At 34.5% G+C, this 21,163-nt stretch overlaps 1 protein-coding gene across 1 annotated transcript in view; it reads left to right on the top strand.

Moving 5' to 3' along the window:
- Window positions 1–21,163, top strand: part of LOC129483278 (putative solute carrier organic anion transporter family member 1B7) — a 109,909-nt gene that overhangs the window by 30,850 nt on the left and 57,896 nt on the right. The window contains 5 exon segments of the mRNA XM_055280434.2: window positions 2,213–2,354; window positions 6,157–6,289; window positions 8,683–8,804; window positions 10,068–10,214; window positions 10,407–10,505. Of these exon segments, the coding sequence (XP_055136409.2) occupies window positions 2,213–2,354; window positions 6,157–6,289; window positions 8,683–8,804; window positions 10,068–10,214; window positions 10,407–10,505 (643 nt within the window).

The following is a 21,163-nucleotide window of genomic DNA, read 5'->3' as shown; positions in this document are numbered from 1 at the left end:
ATTTCTGAAGGCTGGGAAGTCTGAGATCAGGGTGCCAGCATAACTGAGTTCTGATGAGGGCTTCTTTCTGGTTTGCAGATGGCTATCTTCTCACTGTGTCCTCATATGGCATAGAGAGAGGGCGAGAATCTCTTATTTCTCTTATTAGGGTGTTCTACCCTTGTGACCAAGTACCCCTAAAAGGCTCCATCTCCAATTATCACCACACTGGAAATTTGGGTTTCAACATAGAAATTTGGGGGGAAACACAAACCTGCAGTTCAGAAGCGGGTAATATTTTAATAGTGGGGTTAAGAATGTAGATGTGAGTTTTAAGAGAAAGAAGCGGGTAATATTTTAATAGTGGGGTTAAGAATGTAGATGTGAGCTTTAAGAGAAAGGATGAATCAGTACATTTTGTTAAAATAAAATTGGAAATTAAAACATCTATAACCACTACATCTCACATTGATATAGTCACTTCTGTTGGTCATAAAATTCCTCTTTGAGTCCACAAAGTTCAGTATTTTAGCTTGCTTCTGGAAATGCTACCTTTGCGAATGTACCACCACCCCCTCCCAGTTAGCCTATGCTATTCACGTGGAAATAAAAAATAGCTCACCATTGTAGCTATCTGAGAACAGTGTCTAGCTTCCTATAAATCAGTTAACAATATTAATTTTAAAATAACCCTGATTATACTCCTCTAACAATCGAATATTGTAAGCAAGTTAGAAAATCATGCTTTACTAGTGTAGTGATAATACTGTTATAGGATATTAGACCTTTGTCAGATGGGTAGATTCCAAAAATGTACAAGAAAAAAATAAAAAAACTCATCAAAAAGTGAGCAAAGAATATGAAAGACATTTCTCAAAAGAAAACATTTATATGGCCAACAAACATGATAAAAAGCTCAACATCACTGATCACTAGAGAAATGTATATCAAAACCACAATGAGATACCATTTCATGCCAGTCAGAATGGCGATTATTAAAAAGTCAAGAAACAAAAGATGCTGGTGAGGCTGTGGAGAAATAGGAACGCTTTTACACTGTTGATAGGAAAGTAAATTACTTCTATCATTGTGGGAGACAGTATGACAATTCCTCAAGGATCTAGAATCAGAAATACCATTTGACCCAGCAATCCCATTACTGAGTATATACCCAAAGGATTATAAATCATTCTACTCTAAAGACACATGCACAAGTATGTTTATTACAACACTATTTACAATGGCAAAGTCATGGAACCGACCTAAATGCCCATCAATGTTAGACTGGATAAAGAAAATGTGGTACATATACATCATGGAATACTACACAGCCATAAAAAGGAATGAGATCATGTCCTTTGCAAGGACATGGATGAAGCTGGAAGCCATCATCCTCAGCAAACTAACACAGGAACAGAAAACCAAACACCGCATATTCTCTCACTCATAAGTGGGAGGTGAGCAGTGAGAACACATGGACACAGTGAGGGGAACAACACATACCAGGGCCTGTTGGGAGTTGGGGGGGCGACAGGAGAGAACTGAGAGGATGGGTCAATAGGTGCAGCAAACCACCATGGAACACATATACCTATGTAACAAACCTGCATTTTCCGCACGTGTATCCTGGAACTTAAAGTAAAATAAAAAATAAATAATAAAAAATAAAAACAAGAAAATGTGGCATATATACACCTTGGAGTACTACTCAGCCATAAAAAGGAATGACATAATGTCTTTTGCAGCAACTTAGATGGAACTGGAGACCATTATTCTAAGTGAAGTAACTCAGGAATGGGAAACCAAATATTGTATGTTCTCACTTATAAGAGGGAGCTAAGCAATGAGGATGCAAAGGCATAACAGTGGTATAATGGACTCTGGGGACTCGGGGGAATGGTTGAGAGGGATATGAGGGTGAGACTACATATGGGGTACAGTGTACACTGCTTGTGTGACAGTGTACTAAAATCTCAGAAATCACCACCAAAGAACCTCTCTCTCCATGTAACCAAAACCACCTGTACCCCCAAAACTCATGAAATAAAAAAGAATCACTAAAAAAAAAGTTATAGGGCTGACAAGTTCCAACTTGTGTAGGAAAAAAGATGAGTATGCTTTTTAAGATAAAAATAATGTTTGTAATTAAAGAAAAAAACTTTTAATTCCACGTACCTATAAACACTACATAGTTCTTTAATCAGTTTTCTCTTTTCTTTCTGCTGTTTTTCAGATCTTCTTGACACTCCTGTCATTCAGCTATGTTGCTAAAGCACTAGCTGGAATTTTTATGAAAATATCAAGCACTCAAATAGAAAGGAGATTTGAAATATCCTCTTCTCTTGCTGGTTTAATTGATGGAAGCTTCGAAATAGGTAGCTTTTTTTTTTCTATTTTAATAACCATACTTGCATATGTTAAAAAAACAAACTGTTTTTAACGCTTGGCTCTCAGCCAGTTCTAAATTTGTCCCTCATGAGCAATTTGGCAATATCTGAAGACATTTTTAATTGCCATAAATAAGCTGAGGAAGGGAGGATGCTACTGGTACCCAGGGTAGAGGCCAGGGATGCTGCTAAACATTGTGCAATGCACAGAACAGACTTACCAACAAAGAACAATCCTTCCCAAAATGTCTATAGTGATGATGTTGAAAAACTCTAATCCTACACAAACTCATTGTTTGCAAATTAATGCCTTGTGAAGCTTTACCTCCCTTGTCTCAAGGTGCCCCAGTGTGAAGAAAGGCTGAGGGAGGACTATAATTCTTATGGTTTTAGGAGGGAGGGACTGTATAGGAGCAACCTACACTAGATTCTAGTGTTTAACGGGGTACACAATTGAGGGGTTAAAGTCTTTTTGGGGGAACATTGAAGATATTGCTTTGTTACCTTCATTTTAATTTGTATTTCTGCAACAATAGTGAAGTTTTAAATAATAATTGAAATTTTTCTCTTATGTATTGCTAGCTCCCAGTCTCTGCTAAATTTCCCTCGTCTTTTCACTTTCTAATTATTTAGAGGGAGCTCCCAATTGTCTATTATATGAACTGCAAATATTTTATACGATTTTTGTTTCTCATGTAACTGTATTTACAATATGCTTAACTAAATAATATTTAAAAAGTAATTGTCAAAGTAAGACATCTCTTTAAATCGATTCAAAATATTTGTGATTAAAAGATATTACACTCTACATGTCCTTCACTCTTTTACCTCTCAGGCTCAATGAAATCATCAAGGATTTTAGAATTAGAATGTTATTAGTTTTAAAATTTAATTCACTGAATGTCTCCTTTTGTTAAGAAATTGATCCTTCATATTTTTGTTAAACTTTGCAGCTGTTTAACAGCACTTATTTGAACATCATTATCAGTTTTGTTTCTTTGCTTACCTCTGTTTCTTGAATCTTGTGATTTCAAATCTCATCTGTAGTCTTTCTGGAATATATCTTCATGTACAGATGACCTTCTGTATACACAGTTCCCACATCCATGGATTCAACCAATGGTGGATGCAAGATATATTCAAAAAATATAAAAATTAAAAAGTAGCAATACAATTGTAAAAATAATACAAATAAAAGCAACACAGAATAACAACTATTTACATAGTATTTACATTATATTAAGTATTAGACATTAGATATGATATAAAGTATACAAGAGGGTATGGATAGGGGATAGGTTATATGCAATATTACACCTTTTTACTTAAGGAACTTGAATACTTGAACATCCACAAACCTTGGTATCTACAGAGCATCCTAGAAGCAATAACCCATGGACCCTAAGGGATGACTGTAATTATTTTTTTAGGAAGAATTTAAAATATAGCATATTTTCTAAGCCCTTGCCTTTTGGAAAATGTGCTTATTTGACTATCATATTTAAGTGATAATTTGTCTGGATATGGAATTAAACATTCAAAAACCCTTTTTCTCAAAACGTTTAAATTATTTATCTACTGTTTTATAACATTCAGTGTTGTATATAAGAAATTAATGCCATTGTAATTTTTATGCACTGATTTTTTTATCTCTAAATCTCTGAAAATATACCAGCATATATCTGAGACTGTCTCTTTCTATATTAATTCTGCTGGACAAAAGCAGAAACTTTCATCTGAAGTCTTCCTCTAACACAAGGAATTTATTTTCTTTTTCTTTCTTTTCTTTTCTTTTTTTTTCTTCTTTTTTTTTTGAGACGGAGTCTCGCTCTGTCGCCCAGGCTGGAGTGCAGTGGCGCAATCTCAGCTCACTGCAAGCTCGCCTCCCTGGTTCACGCCATTCTCCTGCCTCAGCCTCCCGAGTAGCTGGGACTACAGTCGCCCACCACCACGCCCGGCTAATTTTGTTGTTGTTGTTGTTGTTGTTGTTGTATTTTTAGTAGAGACGGGGTTACACCGTGGTCTCGACCTCCTGATCTCGTGATCCACCCTCCTCGGCCTCCCAATATTTTCTTTTTTTGCGGGGGGAGGAGGGGAAACAGTTTTTCTCTCTTGCTACCCAGGCTGCAGTGCAATGGCATGATCTCAGCTCACTACAACCTCCGCCTCCTGGGTTCAAGAGATTCTCCTGTCTCAGTCTCCCAAGTAGCTGGGATTACAGGCATGCACCAGCATGCCCAGTTAATTTTGTATTTTTAGTAGAGACCGGGTTTCACCATATTGTCCAGGGTGGTCTCAAACTCCTGACCTCAGATTATCCACCCACCTTGGCCTCCCAAAGTGCTGGGATTATAGGCGTTAGCCATCTCACCCGGCCAGCGAGTTTATTTTCTGTTTACTATTTGTTTTTTTCTATTGTATTCTGTAACATATATAATACAAATAATATATTTTCTGGGTATTTTTGCTTTTAAATTTTTTTCTTCTAAATTTCTGCCTAGTTTCTTTATGTTTCATCAATCTTCTCTGATGCCATCTTATTATATCAAGTTCTAATTTGTAAATTTTTAATAATATTTTAAATTTATAACAATACTTTATCATTTTTTTTTTTTTTTTTTTTTTTTTTTTTGAGACGGAGTCTCGCTCTGTCACCCAGGCTGGAGTGCAGTGGCGCGATCTCGGCTCACTGCAAGCTCCGCCTCCTGGGTTCATGCCATTCTCCTGCCTCAGCCTCTCTGAGTAGCTGGGACTACAGGTGCCCGCCACCACGCCTGGCTAATTTTTTGTATTTTTTTTTAGTAGAGACGGAGTTTCGCCGTGGTCTCGATCTCCTGACCTCGTGATCCGCCCGCCTCCGCCTCCCAAAGTGCTGGGATTACAAGTGTGAGCCACTGCGCCCGGCCCATTTTTTTGTTACTTTTAGTCTGCCATTCTGCTTTTATGGATACTACATGCCCTTATAACTCTAAATATGCTAACAGAATTTTTTTAAAAATGTTTTTACTGTTTTTAGTTTAATCTTGTTTAAGTACTTATTCTTATGTTGCTTTATCTGCTGGTCTGTTTTGATGCTCTTCTTTCATGCTACTATTTTCCATCAATGTTCAATAATTATTGATTGTTGTCTGTTAATTGTTATATATCAGGCTACAGATAAATCCGAATTGGTCTGCTCTCATTGCTCTTCTTCCACTTTTTAATCTAAATAATTTATACTCAACATTAAATCTCAAATGATGTCTCCTCCAGGAGATTTTCACAAAGCCCCTAATTTAAGCTATTTCCATAACCTAATAGTACCTCTATTCATCTGTTTTACTTTATTACTAATGTGTTTCCAGAGAACAGGTACCGTGGTTTATTCTTTTTTTATATTTCTGACCCTGAGCACCATGGTAGGTACATAGTATAAATTTAAAGAATGCTGGAAATAAATTGTAATAATGCATGAATGATGATCACAAGATTTCTCAGATTAGGAAGACATTTTTCCATCCCAATGCAATGTGGTAAACTCCAAACTTTCAATAATATTTTGCTTCTCTCATATTGCCAAATTACCTAAGTGTTTTGTTTGCATGTAAAACCTATTCTACTTATCATTAGTACTGTATAAATTTCAATTAGTTGTTTAATGCAGGAGAGCTCATCTTCACAATTAAATTACACGGTCTTTGAGGGAAGGTATGATGTCTTGGGCTTTATTTGCAGTCATTCTGGGGCATTCAGTTCTATCAGGTACAAAATTGAACTAAGTCATGTCAACATAATTTTGTTCTCTTTCTAGGAAATTTGCTTGTGATTGTATTTGTAAGTTACTTTGGATCTAAACTACACAGACCGAAGTTAATTGGAATTGGTTGTTTTCTTATGGGAACTGGAGGTATTTTGATGGCTTTACCACATTTCTTCATGGGATAGTAAGTGTTAAACAGCACTGAGCCATTCATTATCAGCAACTTGTAAATTAGCAGTAGAATTTTATTTTTATCCTTTAAATAGTTATCTTTTGAGAATATTCACTAAGTATGTCTAGAAATTGAGTATATTTCTTTTATATGATAGTTAGTGTATTGCTTTATTCATCATGGCTTTCATAGACTTTGAAATAAGAATAATATTACATAAGGTGTAAAGTTTCAAATGAAATAAATAAGCTATTTATTACATTTTAGTATAACACGTGTACTTCATGTCTTTGCCTGTAAGATTTTAATAATAGTAAGACTTCACAGCTTCACCCGCTGTATATAAGTTTTCCCAACAGCATTTCACCAAAGTTGTTCTTTCTAAGGTTACTGTGTAGTTATGATTAGAGTAAGGTATTCATAAGAGAAAACTGGAAATAGCTAAAACTTAAATAAGACAGAAGCTTATTTTTTACATAAAAGTTAATGTAGTTAGTCCAAGGATGATATGATTCTATTCTTTTCATCATAGCGCTATGCCTTGCATGGCCTTGGCCTCATGGTACAAATTGTGGCAATGTATTTTCTGGCAGCAGGATAGAAGAAGGGAAGAAGAACAAGGAGAAGAACCAAAAATGCACACAGACTGAGGCTTAAAGGAGCATTTTCGGAAGCAAAATGTTTCCACTGGCTTCACATTTACCAGAAATTGGTTACATTTTACACATAGATATATAGATATTGGAGGGGGAAAGGCTTTATTCCAGGACGCAGTTTCCAGCTAAAAATCCCAACTTATTTTTTGAGATGGAATCTTTCTCTGTCCCCCAGGCTGGAGTGCTGTGGCGCAATCTCGGCTCACTGCAAGCTCCGCCTCCCGGGTTCACGCCATTCTCCTGCCTCAGCCTCCCGAGTAGCTGGGACTACAGGCGCCCGCCAACACGCCCGGCTAATTTTTTTTTTTGTATTTTTAGTAGAGACGGGGTTTCACCGTGTTAGCCAGGATGGTCTCGATCTCCTGACCTCGTGATCCGCCCGCCTCGGCCTCCCAAAGTGCTGGGATTACAGGCTTGAGCCACCGCGCCCAGCCGCCAACTTCTTTTACTATGGAAGGAGAGAAAAAAGGATACCGAGAGACAATGAGCAGTCCTTGTTAGAGACGCCAATTACTTACTCATTGCCATATCCAGCAATCATGTCTTTTGGTCATCATATTAATTCTGTTCTTTTCCTACATTTGACACTTACAAGAATTTTTTTTCTTAATGGTACTGCTCTAATACTCATCATAGTCCATAATCTTGATTCATTTTTCTACCTTTGTGGCCTCTTCATCATGCCCGTCCTTTTTCTCTACTTCTGACACCATAATTTCAGTGTCCCATAATTCCTTCTAATCTTCTTACTATCTTCTTCTTCATGATTTTTATGGAGAACATGCCTAGATGCAACCAACACAGCTTCATCTTCCATTGCTCCCCACATTTGAGGACCACATTCCAGGCTTACGTTCTCTAAATGTGCCAGAGTATGTCATCTCTTTGGACCTGTTGTTTCTACAGCCTTGAATACTTTTCTTCCTTTGTCTACCAGTTAAACTTCTATCCATCTTCAATATTCATTTTATCTGTCACTCACATTGCGAAGTCTTCTTTGATCTACCACCACCTCCAGGCAAAGCTGATCATCTCTTTTGTGTGTGTATGTGACAACTTGGGACCTTGCATATTAAACTTATTGTGTCTTTGATCATATGCTTTTATCTCAGAGAGTGTGAAATCTCTAAAGTACAAAAATTGAGCTTTATTTCTAGTTCATTGTAGCTGAACATAATACCTGGCACACTATGTGCTGCCCTCAGAGCTCACCAGAGCTCCTTCGTACTTTTGGATATCAGTATCTGTCCCTAATTCAGCACCATCTCTTTTGTTCTTATTAAGTTCTCCCTCATAAAGTTAAAATAGGTTAGAAATTTTTAATTGAGTTTTGAAGAGTCAAGCATTAGTGCGTGTGTGTCCATGAAAGAAAATCAGACAGACTTACTATCTTTGGCGATAACTCAAAGGGATAAATAGATATAGTTAACAGATTAAAAAAAATAAAACAGGTGAAACAGGATATTTTACATCTTGAGCAGAATATAAACACTCCTAGGATTATAGAAAAGTGATAACCCACTTTATCCATGGTGTGCTGAATTATCTGTCTTAGTAGATGCTCCCATTCCCGCCCCACCCCCACCCCCACTTATCACCTCTTCTGACATACATGCTGGGAAATTGACAAAGAGAAGTCTGGTAATTCGAAGACAGTGTCAATAAAGGGGAAAATTTTTCTGCATTTTTGGGAAAAGTGAAAATATTCAGCAGATAAGCAAAATGTTCAATCCAGTGTTACTCTTATAGTTACAGGTATTCTAAAGAAACCAGTATTGATCCATCAGAAAGTTCAACATCAAACTTATCAAACTGTTTAATTAATCAAATGTTAACACTCAATAGAACACCACCTGAGATAATAGAAAGAGGTAAGAATTAATACTGACTGTTAAAAAGTATAAAATTTGTATATCTAATTACATCTATAAAATGTGATTTTTTAGCAAAATTGATTTAAGAACAAATAGGAAAAATTTTTAACCCTTACATACAGACAAAATCATACTGTTAATATACACAGTTGACCCATGAACAACGTAGATTGTAGTTGCATCTGTTCACTTATATGTGGCTTTTGTCCAACCAAACAGAAGGAGAAACCCCCCCAAATGGAGATCTTACTTCTACGGGTAGTTTCCACAGGGCCAACCAGAGGAATTAAGTATGCATGAATTCGGGTACACATAAGTTGTCCTGGAACAAATATCCTACTATATATGTCAAGGGATGACTGTAATATATATGAAGGATATTTATAAGTAGATGAGGAAAGAGAACAAATTTAGTCGGTAACTCGCAAAAAACGTACACATTTAAAATTTGAAGAGCAGGAAGTGGCAGAAATATGTGAATAATGTAACTTTGCTCTTCATAAAAAATGCAAAATATTATAGCATTTGATGATTTTGTGCCCATTATAACACAAATAATAAATTATAATTATGACCCAAAAGTTTAATGAAAAGAAATGGAAAGGAGGAAATATAAGATTTCACATTTTATATACTTCTGGAAGTGTGTAAATTTGTAACTTTTTCTGGAGATTAATTTTTAATATATGTTAAAGAACAAAAATATACTTACCTACTTTAGTGATAAATCTTAAGAAAATAATCAGGAATATGCACAAGGACTTATTTACAATTATAGCCATGACATCTGTGTTTAACAGAATAAAAAATGGATTTTCTAACTAAAAAAGAAGAGATGGTTTAAACAAATGAGGGAACTGTTATTCAACACACTACTATATAGTCATTAACATTTTCACATAGAAGAAATCTTAACAACATGGGTAAATTGTGATAATATAACGATAACTATGTATGCAGCTTAAAAAAACCTAGATATTTAATTATATATTGTACATAATGAATATTATGCATATTTTGTGCACCAAAAATGTAGAAGATCTAGAGTAACATTTGCAATGATCTTCTGTGTGTAGTGTGATTATAGATATTTTTTACTTGTTTTCTTTGTGCCCTTCCTTATTTGCAAACTTTGCGAAGTGAATATGAATCACTTGTAATTAGAAAAAAAATGGAATAGCAAAGGGTTTAAAGTAGTTAAATTTCTAATAAGAATGTTAAAAATAATGTTTAAAATAAAACACTCTCTTGTCTCGATAGGTTGTGTGAAGGAATCTGGGTCACACATGTGGATCTATGTCTTCATGGGTAATATGCTTCGTGGGATAGGGGAAACCCCCATAGTACCACTGGGGATTTCTTACATTGATGATTTTGCAAAAGAAGGACATTCTTCCTTGTATTTAGGTAATAAACAGAAAATATTAAATTGCATGGTTAATCCCTAGGTCTACCTTTGAAATAATAGTATCATTAATTGTATTCTTTATTAGAAAAAATATTTGGAGAAATGTATTATGTAATATTACTTTTAAAAACATGTTGAATAAAAACCAAGTATTTGCGGTATCTGATTAAATTGTTTTGTAATACCGACAGGTACTGTGAATGCAATGGGAATGACTGGTCTAGTTTTTGCCTTTCTGCTGGGATCTCTGTTTGCTAAAATGTATGTGGATATCGGGTATGTGGATCTGAGTAAGTACAATCGGAACAAGGTACCGTGATAGTGCCTTTTAAGTGCAGGACACCATTTTTCCAAATAATTAAATTTACTTTTTCAATAGTACTTTGCTTACTATTTTCCAAAAGTTACAGGTAGGAAATAAATGCATTAATAATCAGAATAAAAACGAAATTCAGCTCCTTTTTATACTTTGCTTATAAAACTACGTGTAAATAGAGATTTTTAACAAACTTATTTTAGATTACTTAAAATGTCCCTCTCTGAAAACTGACTGCCAAGTCCAGTACATTTTATTTTTCAGTTGATGATGACTTGGTGGATGTGTAGAATTCAGAGTTTGCTTTGCCAGCATCTCCTTGTGGCTGCTTCATTGGCTTATGGTGTGGGTGGTTTAAGAGACGACAGAGTGCGCTTTGGTTATGGTCATTTTTCCTGGCTCTCACTGAGGGCTTGGCCTATGGCAACATTTAATGAGTGCTTGTAGAACAAATGAATGAAGGAGAGGATACATAAATAAAATTTATGACTTTTATCTTCACTCTCGGAGGCTTTATTTCTCCTCTCATAGAAGAATTAGAGCCCATGTTGTAATATCTGCCTCGACTTGATGCCCTCCTTCCTACAGATGTACCTGTACTATATCAATATTTATCTTGTTTTACCCATACTTATGAAAAAGTATCTATCTTTAGCTAATATTAATCGATCCAACTGGGGTTTAGATTTCATCTTTCTGCCTCTTCTTCATCTGCAACCTCTTCCTCAGCAAACACTATCATGTCTCTCCGATCTATTTACACATGTACATATTTTATATCCCCAAATGACTTTCCAGTTGATTAACTGTTCCTCAATTCATCTTCAAAGCCAAGTACCTAGAAAAAAATCATCTAAGTGCCTCATCGTCTCATCTCCCATGTACTTCTCATCTATTATAATCTGCTTCTTACACTAATGAAACACAAAAAAAATTCTGTGTAATTTCCTAATTGTAATGGATATTTTTCTATAATTTGTTTTTTTGTGTGTGTGTGTTTTTTTTTTTTTTTGAGACGGAGTCTCGCTCTGTCGCCCAGGCTGGAGTGCGGTGGCGCAATCTGGGCTCACTGCAAGTTCCGCCTCCTGGGTTCACGCCATTCTCCTGCCTCAGCCTCTCCGAGTAGCTGGGACTGCAGGCACCAGCCACCACGCCCGGCTATTTTTTTTTTCTGTATTTTTAGTAGAGACGGGGTTTCACCGTGGTCTCGATCTCCTGACCTCGTGATCTGCCCGCCTCGGCCTCCCAAAGTGCTGGGATTACAAGCGTGAGCCACCGCGCCCAGCCTATAATTTGTTTAAATATATATTTCTACTATTTATTCACTTTTTTCTTCGATTTTTTAAAATAACTACCTAAAACTCAACCTGTCAAATGCTGGTCTCATTTTATTTCCAAACCCACTTTGTTCCCTATATTCCCTCTCTTGCTGAGTATCTGTACCTTAATTCAATGATTGACTGAATTTCTGTACCCTGTAATCTCACACTCCCCTTTATTTAAAATTGGAAAATCTTTTCTCTCTTTTATTTTCATAGTTCTTAAAGTCTCTTTCAACCTGTAGCTTTCCTCAGATAACCCTTACTTAATCATTTTCCATTGGTCTCAAATTCCGTGCCCCTATTAATGACCAAGAGCATGTCTTTATTGTAAACCTTCTCACAACAATCTGTAAATATGTGTGTACTTACCCACCATCTCTTTGAGAACATGACAGAATGGTGTCTGTCTTAATAAATAATAACTGATTAGTGTTTGTGAATAAATGAATATGATTTTCTATCTCACCAGGACTTAAATAGATCACTCCAATGAGACCAAAGGATTCATTCTGGGAGGAATAGACATCACAGTAGGCCAACAAATTTGAAAGTGCTTTCTAATATAAAATGAAAGCAAATACTTGATGATGATTTATATCTTCCATTTTAGAAATGTGACTTACTGTAGCTACACATTATATATTATATTTAGTCATTTGATTCCAGTTTCATAATTGCTTTTATCACTGAGTGCAAAATAAGTGGTGAAGAGCTTTAGGTCTTTAGGGTAATAGTTTTGCAGTCTCTCTACTCTATTCAGAAATAATTACAGCATTTTAGAATTCATGGTTATTCAATTTCTACTCCTGGCTCTTCAAATATTATCACATCTTCTCTACTCAGTGAGAAGCATGAAGTGCACTTATTATAAAGTATACTTTGGCAAACTCCAATTCCTACACAAGCCAAAGAGATAACACAAATGAGTAAAGAGTGTCAAAGACCGGAAATTAGGGTTTGATGGTTAGAATGGGAAGGGTTGTTGGTAAACTGCTATCACCACACACCCAAAAGCTCGGGTGCCGCCCAGCTCTGGCCTGTACTTTTCATGCCGAATTTTGTACCCAGCATTGAAAAGCCCTTCTGGTTGGTTTTCTAGAACATCCAGAAACTAAGACTTTTTTTTTTTTTTTTGGTAGAATTTTCCACCTTTTAACACGGTATGTTACCCAAGGGAAACACTGTCAGACAGTATCTAGCTAGGTTATGTTCTTTAGTTCCTATACAAAGACCAGTGAAAGAACCAAAAAAGTCCTCAAAATTACATTTCTGATAGGCGTAAATAAATACTTGGCATGTATATGGAGTTATTGATTTAACCAATCATTTCCTGAATTCAGTCTGTGTTGTTAATTATAAAACAATATGATTATAAAACAATATGATCACATAAATCAATTTTCTTTTTTATTTTATTTTTTTTGTTTGAAATTTTAACTTTATTTTATCTAATTTGAAACAATTCTTTTTTTTTATTATTATACTTTAGGTTTTAGGGTACATGTGCACAATGTGCAGGTTTGTTACATATGTATCCATGAGTTAATGGGTGCAGCAAACCAATATGGCACATGGATACATATGTCACACAAATCAATTTTAAAGACAGATTCATCATGGAAAATAATTTATTTCTGAATAGTTTTAAATCAAGTCGATATTTTATTATGTCAATACTATCTTATGTCAATGAGCTTCCTTATAGATCACAGTAATGGCATCATTCAATTGTGCTTCGAATTTCTATGGTTTGTGTTTTTCCGTTTGTGTGTTTTCTCAATTCTTATTATTTTATTATTTTATTGTGGTAAGAAAAACTAAATTAAAATCTACCTTCTTAACAGATTTTTAAAAGTAGAGTTGACCTTTGAACAGCATAGGTTTGAACTGTGCAGATCCACTTATACATAGATCTTTCAATAAATGTATTGGAAACATTTTTTGAGATTTGTGACAATATGAAGAAACCTGCAGATAAACTACACAGCTTAGAAATTAGAAAATGTTAAGATACAAATATATCATGAATAAATAAAATATATATAGATGCTAAACTACTTTATAATTTAATACAATAAAATATTCACAAATCTATTATTAAAAGTTAAAATTTGTCAAACTTTACACAGAAAAACTCTTATAGATTTTACATTATGCCACTTGCAGTCAAGAGAAATGCAACCAAACATAACGATACAGTATTAAGTCATAACTGAATAAAATTAACTATGGTGCATACTTTACTGCTGTAAAAATTATGTAACCATCTCCTGTTATTACTGCAGTTAGCTCAAGTGTTGAGAGTATTTACTTAAAATGCCACGTGTTATTCATCATCTCCATGTGAGTGGTTTTCATCACTGTCAAGTGATGAATCACTTTAAAAAGTGAACTCCTGTGGTTTCTGTGTATTTTTCATTTTGTTTAGTGCAATACCATCAACCTTAAATAACACTGTGTGAGCCATATGAAGTGCCACTACTGATGCTGGAAGTGCTCCCAGAAGCACAGAAATTACATTAATGTAATGACCTCTAGTTCCATCCGTTGTGTTGCAAATGACTGGATCTCATTCATATTTATGGCTGAATAGCACTCCATTGTGTATATGTATAATATTTTCACTTCATCTGGTGTTAGACGCAGGTTGCTTCCAAATCTTGGCTGTTGTAAATCGTGCTAAATCAAATGTAGGAGTGCAGATATCTCTCCAATATATTGATTTATTTTCTTTGGGGTATATTCTAAGCAGTAGAATTGCTGGATTGTATGGTAGCTTTCTTTTTAGTTTCTTGAGGAACCTCCAAACACTTCTCCAGCATGGTTGTACTAATTTACATTCCCACCAACAGTGTGCCTTTTTTCCACATGCTCATCAGCATTTGTTATTGCCTTTCTTTTGGATATAAGCCATTTTAACTTTGGTGAGATATCTTATTGTAGTTTTAATTTTCATTTATCTGATGATCAATGATGTTGAGTACCTTTTCATATGTTTGCTTATCATTTGTATGCCTTCTTTTGAGAGATGTCCATTCAAACCATTGGCCCATTTTTTAAATGGATTATTAGATTTTTTCCTATAGCATTGTTTGAACTTCTTATATATTCTGGTGATTAATCTCTTGCCAGATGGGTAGTGTACAAATATTTTTTCTTACTCTGTGGGTTGTCCCTTTACGTAATTGATAGTTTCCTTTGCTTTACAGTTGCTTTTAACTAGATAGAATCCCATTTGGCCATTTTTGCTTGTATTTCCTGTGCTTGTGAAGTATTACTCAAAAATGCTTTGCCCAGCCTAATGTTCTGAAGATTGTCCTTAAGATTTTCTTATAATGGTTTCACAGTTTGAGGTCTTAGATTTACATCTTTAATGCATTTTGGTTTGATTTTTTTATGTGGCAAGAGATAGGGGTTTAGTTTCATTCTTCTGCATATAGGTATGCAGTTTTCCTAGCACCATTATTGAAGAGCCTATCTTTTCCCCCAGTGTATGTTCTTTGGCACTTTGTCAAAGATGAGTTTGCTCTATGTGTCTGGATTTGTTTCTGGGTTATCTATTCTTTTCCATTGGTCCATGTATCTGCTTTTATGGCCAGTACCATGCTGTTTTGGTTAGTGTAGCTCTGTAGAATAATTTGAAGTGAGATAATGTGATTCCTTCAGTTTTGTTCTTTTCTGCTCAGGATAGCTTTGCCTATTCTGTGTCTTTTGTGATTCCATGCAAATTTTAAGATTTTTCTTTCTGTTTCTGTGAAGAATGTCATCGACATTATAATAGAGATTGCATTGAATCTGTAGATTTTTTGGGGTAGTATGGACATTTTAACCACATTGAATCTTCCAATCCATGAACATGGAATATAATTCCATTTTTGTGTCTTGATTTCCATTTCTATCCTCAGTGTTTTTAAAGTTTTCATTATTGAGATCTTTCCCTTTAGTTAAGTTCACCTCCACACATTTAATTTTTTTGTGGCCACTGTAAATGGGATTTAATTATTTTATTCAGATTGTTCACTACTGACATATAGAAATGGTACTAATTTTTATATGTTGATTTTGTATCCTGCAATTTGACTAAATTTGTTTAACAGTTCTAATAGTTTTCTTTTTTTTGGTGGGGTCTTAGGTTTTTCTGAATATATGATTACAAGGTGAATTTGACTTCCTTTCCTTTTGGATGCCCTTAATATCTTTCACTTGTCTAATTGCTCTAGCTAGGTCTTCCACTACTATGTTGAATAACAGTGGTGAAACTGGGTGTCCTAGTCATATTCCAGATATTAGAAAAAAGATTTCAGTTTTTGCCCATTCAGTATGCTACTAGCTCTGTGGGCCTGTTATATGTGGCTTTTATTACATTTGGGTATATTCCTTGTATACCCAGCTTTTTGATGGCTTTTACCATGAAGCATTGTTGAATTTTATCAAAAAATTTTTTAGCTTTAATTGAAATGATTATATGGATTTTATCCTTCATTCTGTTGATATCTGTGTCATGATTGATTTGCATGTGTTAAACCATTCTTACATCCCTGGGATAAATCCAACTTGGTTATGATGAGTGATCTTTTTAATGTATTACTTAATTTGGTTTGCTAATATTATGCTGAGGACTTCTGAATCAATATTCATCAGAGATACTGGCTTGTAGTTTTCCTTTTCTGATGTATGTTTGTCTGGTTTTCATAGCAGGGTAATTCCGACCTTGTCTTAGATTGGTTTTGCCATTAAAACGAATGGCAAATACTGCAATTACTTTTGCACCAACCTAATAGAATGAGTTTAGAAATATTTTCTCCTTATCTATATTTTAGAATAGTTTGAGCAGGATTGATATTAATTATTCTTTAAATGTTTGGTAGAATTCAGCAGTGAACCCAGCAAGTCCTTGGCTTTTCTTTCCTGGGAGACTTTTAATTACAGCTTCAATTTCATTACTTGTTATCGCTCTGTTTACATCTTGGATCTCAGTTCAATCTTAATAGGTTTTATATATTTAGGAATTTATTCATTTCCTCTTGATTTTTCAATTTATTGACATATGTTTGCTCATAGTAGCCTCTAGTGGACCTTTAAATTTCAGCAGTATCATTTGTAATGTATTCTTTTTCATCTCTGATTTTACATATCTGGGTCTTTTCATATTAGTCTGGATAAATTTCTGTCAATTGTATTTAAGTTTTCAAAAAACAGGTTGTATTATTCATCTTTTGCACTATTTTCTTTATCTCAGATTTATTTATTCTTTCATCTTTATTATTTATTTTTTCTACTAATTTTGGGTTTAGTTTGCTCTTGTTTCTCTAGTTCTTTAAAATGTGTCATTAGATTACTTATTTGAAGTTTTTCTTCTTTTCGATGTGAGCACTTAAAGCTATGAATTTTCCTCTTGGTACTACTTTTACTGTATCTTATCTCATAGGTTTCGGTATGTGCTTCCATTTTCATTCATTTCAAGAAAATTTTCAATTTCCTTTCTAATTTGTTCATTGACCAACTGGTCATTCAGGGGCATATTGTTTAATTTCCATGTGTTTGGATAGTTTCCAAAATTCCTCGTTATTGATTTCTAGTTTTATTCCACTGTGGCCACAGAAGATGCTTGGTGTGATTTCTTTTTTTTTTTCTTAATGTTTTAAGACTTCTTTTGTGACCTAATATATCATCTGTCTTTAAGAATGATTCATATGCTGATGAAAGAAAATGTTTATTCTGGAGCCCTTGAATAAAATATTCTGTAAATATGTATTAGGTCCACTTGTTCCATAGCTCAGGTTAAGTCTGTTTCTTTCTTGATTTTCTAATAGGTTTTTTCAGTGCTCAAAGTGAGTTGTTGATATTTCCAGCTATTATTGTATTGAAGTCTGTCTCTCTTTTTCACTCTAATAATATTTGTTTTATATTTCTTGGTGCTTCAGTGTTGGGTGCAAATATATTCACAATCCTTTTATTCCATTGCCGAATTGAACCATTTGTTATTACATAATGACATTATTTGTCTCTTCTTTCAGTTTTTGTCTTGAAATCTATTTTGTCTGATGTAAGTATAGTAACTCCTTTTGGTTTCATTGGCATGTAATAATATCTTTTGCCATCCCTTCATTTTCAGCCTGTGTTTATGGTGAATTGCGTTTCTTGTAGGCAACAGATCATTAGGTCTTGTTTTATCACCCATTCAGACACTCTCTTTTGATTGGAGACTGTAGTTGATTTACATTCAATGTTATTAATAGGTAGGGACTTACTCCTGCCATCTTGTTATTTGTTTTCTTGTGGTTTTGGGGCCTTCTCTTCTCCCTTCTTGTCTGTCTTTTAGTGAAGGTCATTTTCTCTAATGGAATAATTTAATTTCTTCCTTTTATTTTTTAGTTTTTGGTCTGTCATGTGTATTTTGATTTGAGATTACCATGAGGCTTGCACATACTTACTTATAACCCACTATTTTAAACTGGTAACAGCTTAAAATGATTGCATAAAAAAAATATGCAAAAAGAAAACTAACAGGCTGGGCACAGTGACTCACACCTGTAATCCCAGCACTTTGGGAGGCAGAGGCAGGCGAGTCACCAGAGGTCAAAAGTTCAAGACCAGCCTTGCCAACATGGTGAAATCTCATCTCTACTAAAAATACAAAAATTAGCCAGGTCTGGTGGCAGGTGCCTGTAGTCCCAGCTACTCAGGAGGTTGAGTCAGGAGAATCTCGTGAAGGTGGAGGTTGCAGTGAGCTAAGATTGCGCCACTGTACTCTAGCCTGGGTGGTAAGAGTGAGACTGTGTCTCAAAAAAAAGAAGAAAAGAAAACTGATAAAACCTCTATACTGCAACATCATCCTCTTATGTTTAAACATTTTTTTCCCTTTATATCTTATTTACTGTGTATGTCGCAAAAAATTATTGCAGTTATTATCTTTTATTGTTTCATCATTTAGTCTTTCTACTTAAGAGTAGTTTGCACACCATAATTACAGCATTATAATATTTGGTATTTTTCTGTGTGCCTACTATTGACACTGAGTTTTTTTTAACTTTGGATGATTTCTTCTTCCTCAGTAACATTATTTTCTTTCAGATTTTAGAACTCCCCTTAGCGTTTCTTATAGGACAGTCCTGGTGTAAATAAAATCCCTCAGTTTTTTTTTTTTTAATCTGGGAAGGTCTTTATTTCTTATTTATCTTTGAATTATATTTTTGCTGGACATAATATTCTAGGGTAAAAGTTTTTTTCTTTCTTTATCCTTCACCTTTGAGAGTTGGGTTATTAATTGCCTTGAGGTACTCTTTTTCGGGTTATATTTGCTTGGTTTTCATTAACATTCTTATACTTAAATGTTGATATTTTCTCTAGGTTTGAAAAGTTCTGTAATATTATCCCTTTGAATAAATTTTCTACCCTTTCTATCTCCCTTTTAAGGCAAATAACTCTTAGTTTTGCCCTTTTGAGGTTATTTTCTGTATCTTTTAGGTGTGCATCATTCTTTATTCTTTTGTCTCTTGTGACTGTGCAATTTCAAACAGCCTATCTTCAAGCTCATTATTCTTTCTTTTGCTTGGTCAGTTCTGCTCGTAAGAGACTCTGAAGCATTCTTTAGTATGTCAGCTGAATTTTTCAACTCTTAAATTTCTGCTGGATGGATTTTAATAATTTTAGCGTCTTTGCTTTGTTTTTAAGATTTTTTTATTTTTTATTTTTATGAGTATATAATAGGTGTATGTATTTATGGGGTACATAAGATGTTTTGATACAGGCATGCAATATGAAATAAACAGATCATGGATAATGGGGTATTAACCCCTCAAGCATTTATTCTTTGAGATACAAATAATCTAATTACATTATTTAAGTTATTTTAAAATATACGATTAATTTATTATTTACTATAGTCACCCTATTGTACTATCAAATAGTAGGTCTTATTCTTTCTATTTTTTTTGTACCCATTAACTGTGCCCACCTCCAATCCTCTGCTACCCTTCCCAGCCTCTGGCAATATCCTTCTTCTCATTATGCCTACAAGTTCAATTGATTTGATTTTTAGATTCCCCAAATAAGTGAGAACATGTGATGTTTGTCTTTTTGTACCTGGCTTACTTCACTTAACATAATAATCTCCAGTTCTCTCCATGTTGATGCAAATGACTGGATCTCATTCTTTTTTATGGCTGTATAGCATTCCATATGTACCAAATCTTTTTTATGAATTCATCTATTGATAGACACTTAGGTTCCTTCCCAATCACAGCTGTTGTAAACAGTGCTACAACAAACATAGGAGTGCAGATATGTCTTAAATATACTGATTCCCTTTCTTTTGGATATATACCCAGCAGTGAGATTGTTAAATCATATGGTAACTCAATTTTGAGTATTTTGAGGAAACTCCAAACTGTTATCCATAGTGGTTGTACTAGTTTACGTTCACACCAAGAGTGTATGAAGATTCATTTCCTTTTCTCTACATTCTCACCAGCATTTGTTATTGCTTGCCTTTGGGATAAAAGCCATTTTAACAGGGGTGAGATATATCATTCATCACATATCTCATTGTAGTTTTGAATTGCATTTCTCTAATGATTAATGATGTTGAGCACCTTTTCATTTGCATGTTTGTCATTTGTTTGTCTCCTTTTGGGAAATGTCTATTCAAGTGTTTTGCCCTTGTTTTGATCAGATTATTAGATTTTTTTCTATACAGTTATTTGAGCTCTTTATATATTCAGGCTATTAATCTGTTGTCAGAGGGGGAGTTTGGAAATACTTTCTCCCATTGCATAAGTTGTCTCCTCACTTTGCTGATTGTATCTTTTGCTGTGTGAAGCTTTTTAACTTGATGTGATCCCATTTGTGTATTTTTACTTTGGTTGCTTGTGTTTGTCGGGTATTGCTCAATAATTTTTTTTCACCCAGACTAATATCCTGATGATTTTCACCAATATTTTCTTGTAGTAGTTTCATAGTTTGAAGTCTTAGATGTATGTCTTTAATCACTTTTGATTTGATTTTTACATATGGTGAGAGACAGGGGCCTGGTTTTATTCTTCTGCATATGGATATCCCGTTTTCTCAGCACGATTTATTAAACAGACGGTCTTTTCCTCAGTGCATGGTTTTGGCACCTTTGTCTAAAATGAGTTCACTGTAGTTGTGTGGAATCTGGGTTCTCTATTTTGTTCCATTGGTCCATATGTCTGTTTTTATGCCTGTAGCATACTGCATGTTGTTTTGGTTTCTATAGCTCTGTAGTAAAATTTGAAGTCAGGTAATAGGATTCCTCCAGCATTTTTTTTTTTCCTTAGGATAGCTTTGG

This window comes from Symphalangus syndactylus, chromosome 5 (assembly GCF_028878055.3).
Source record: "Symphalangus syndactylus isolate Jambi chromosome 5, NHGRI_mSymSyn1-v2.1_pri, whole genome shotgun sequence".
NCBI classification, from domain to species: Eukaryota; Metazoa; Chordata; class Mammalia; order Primates; family Hylobatidae; genus Symphalangus; species Symphalangus syndactylus.
This window is presented reverse-complemented; position numbering and strand designations above follow the sequence as displayed.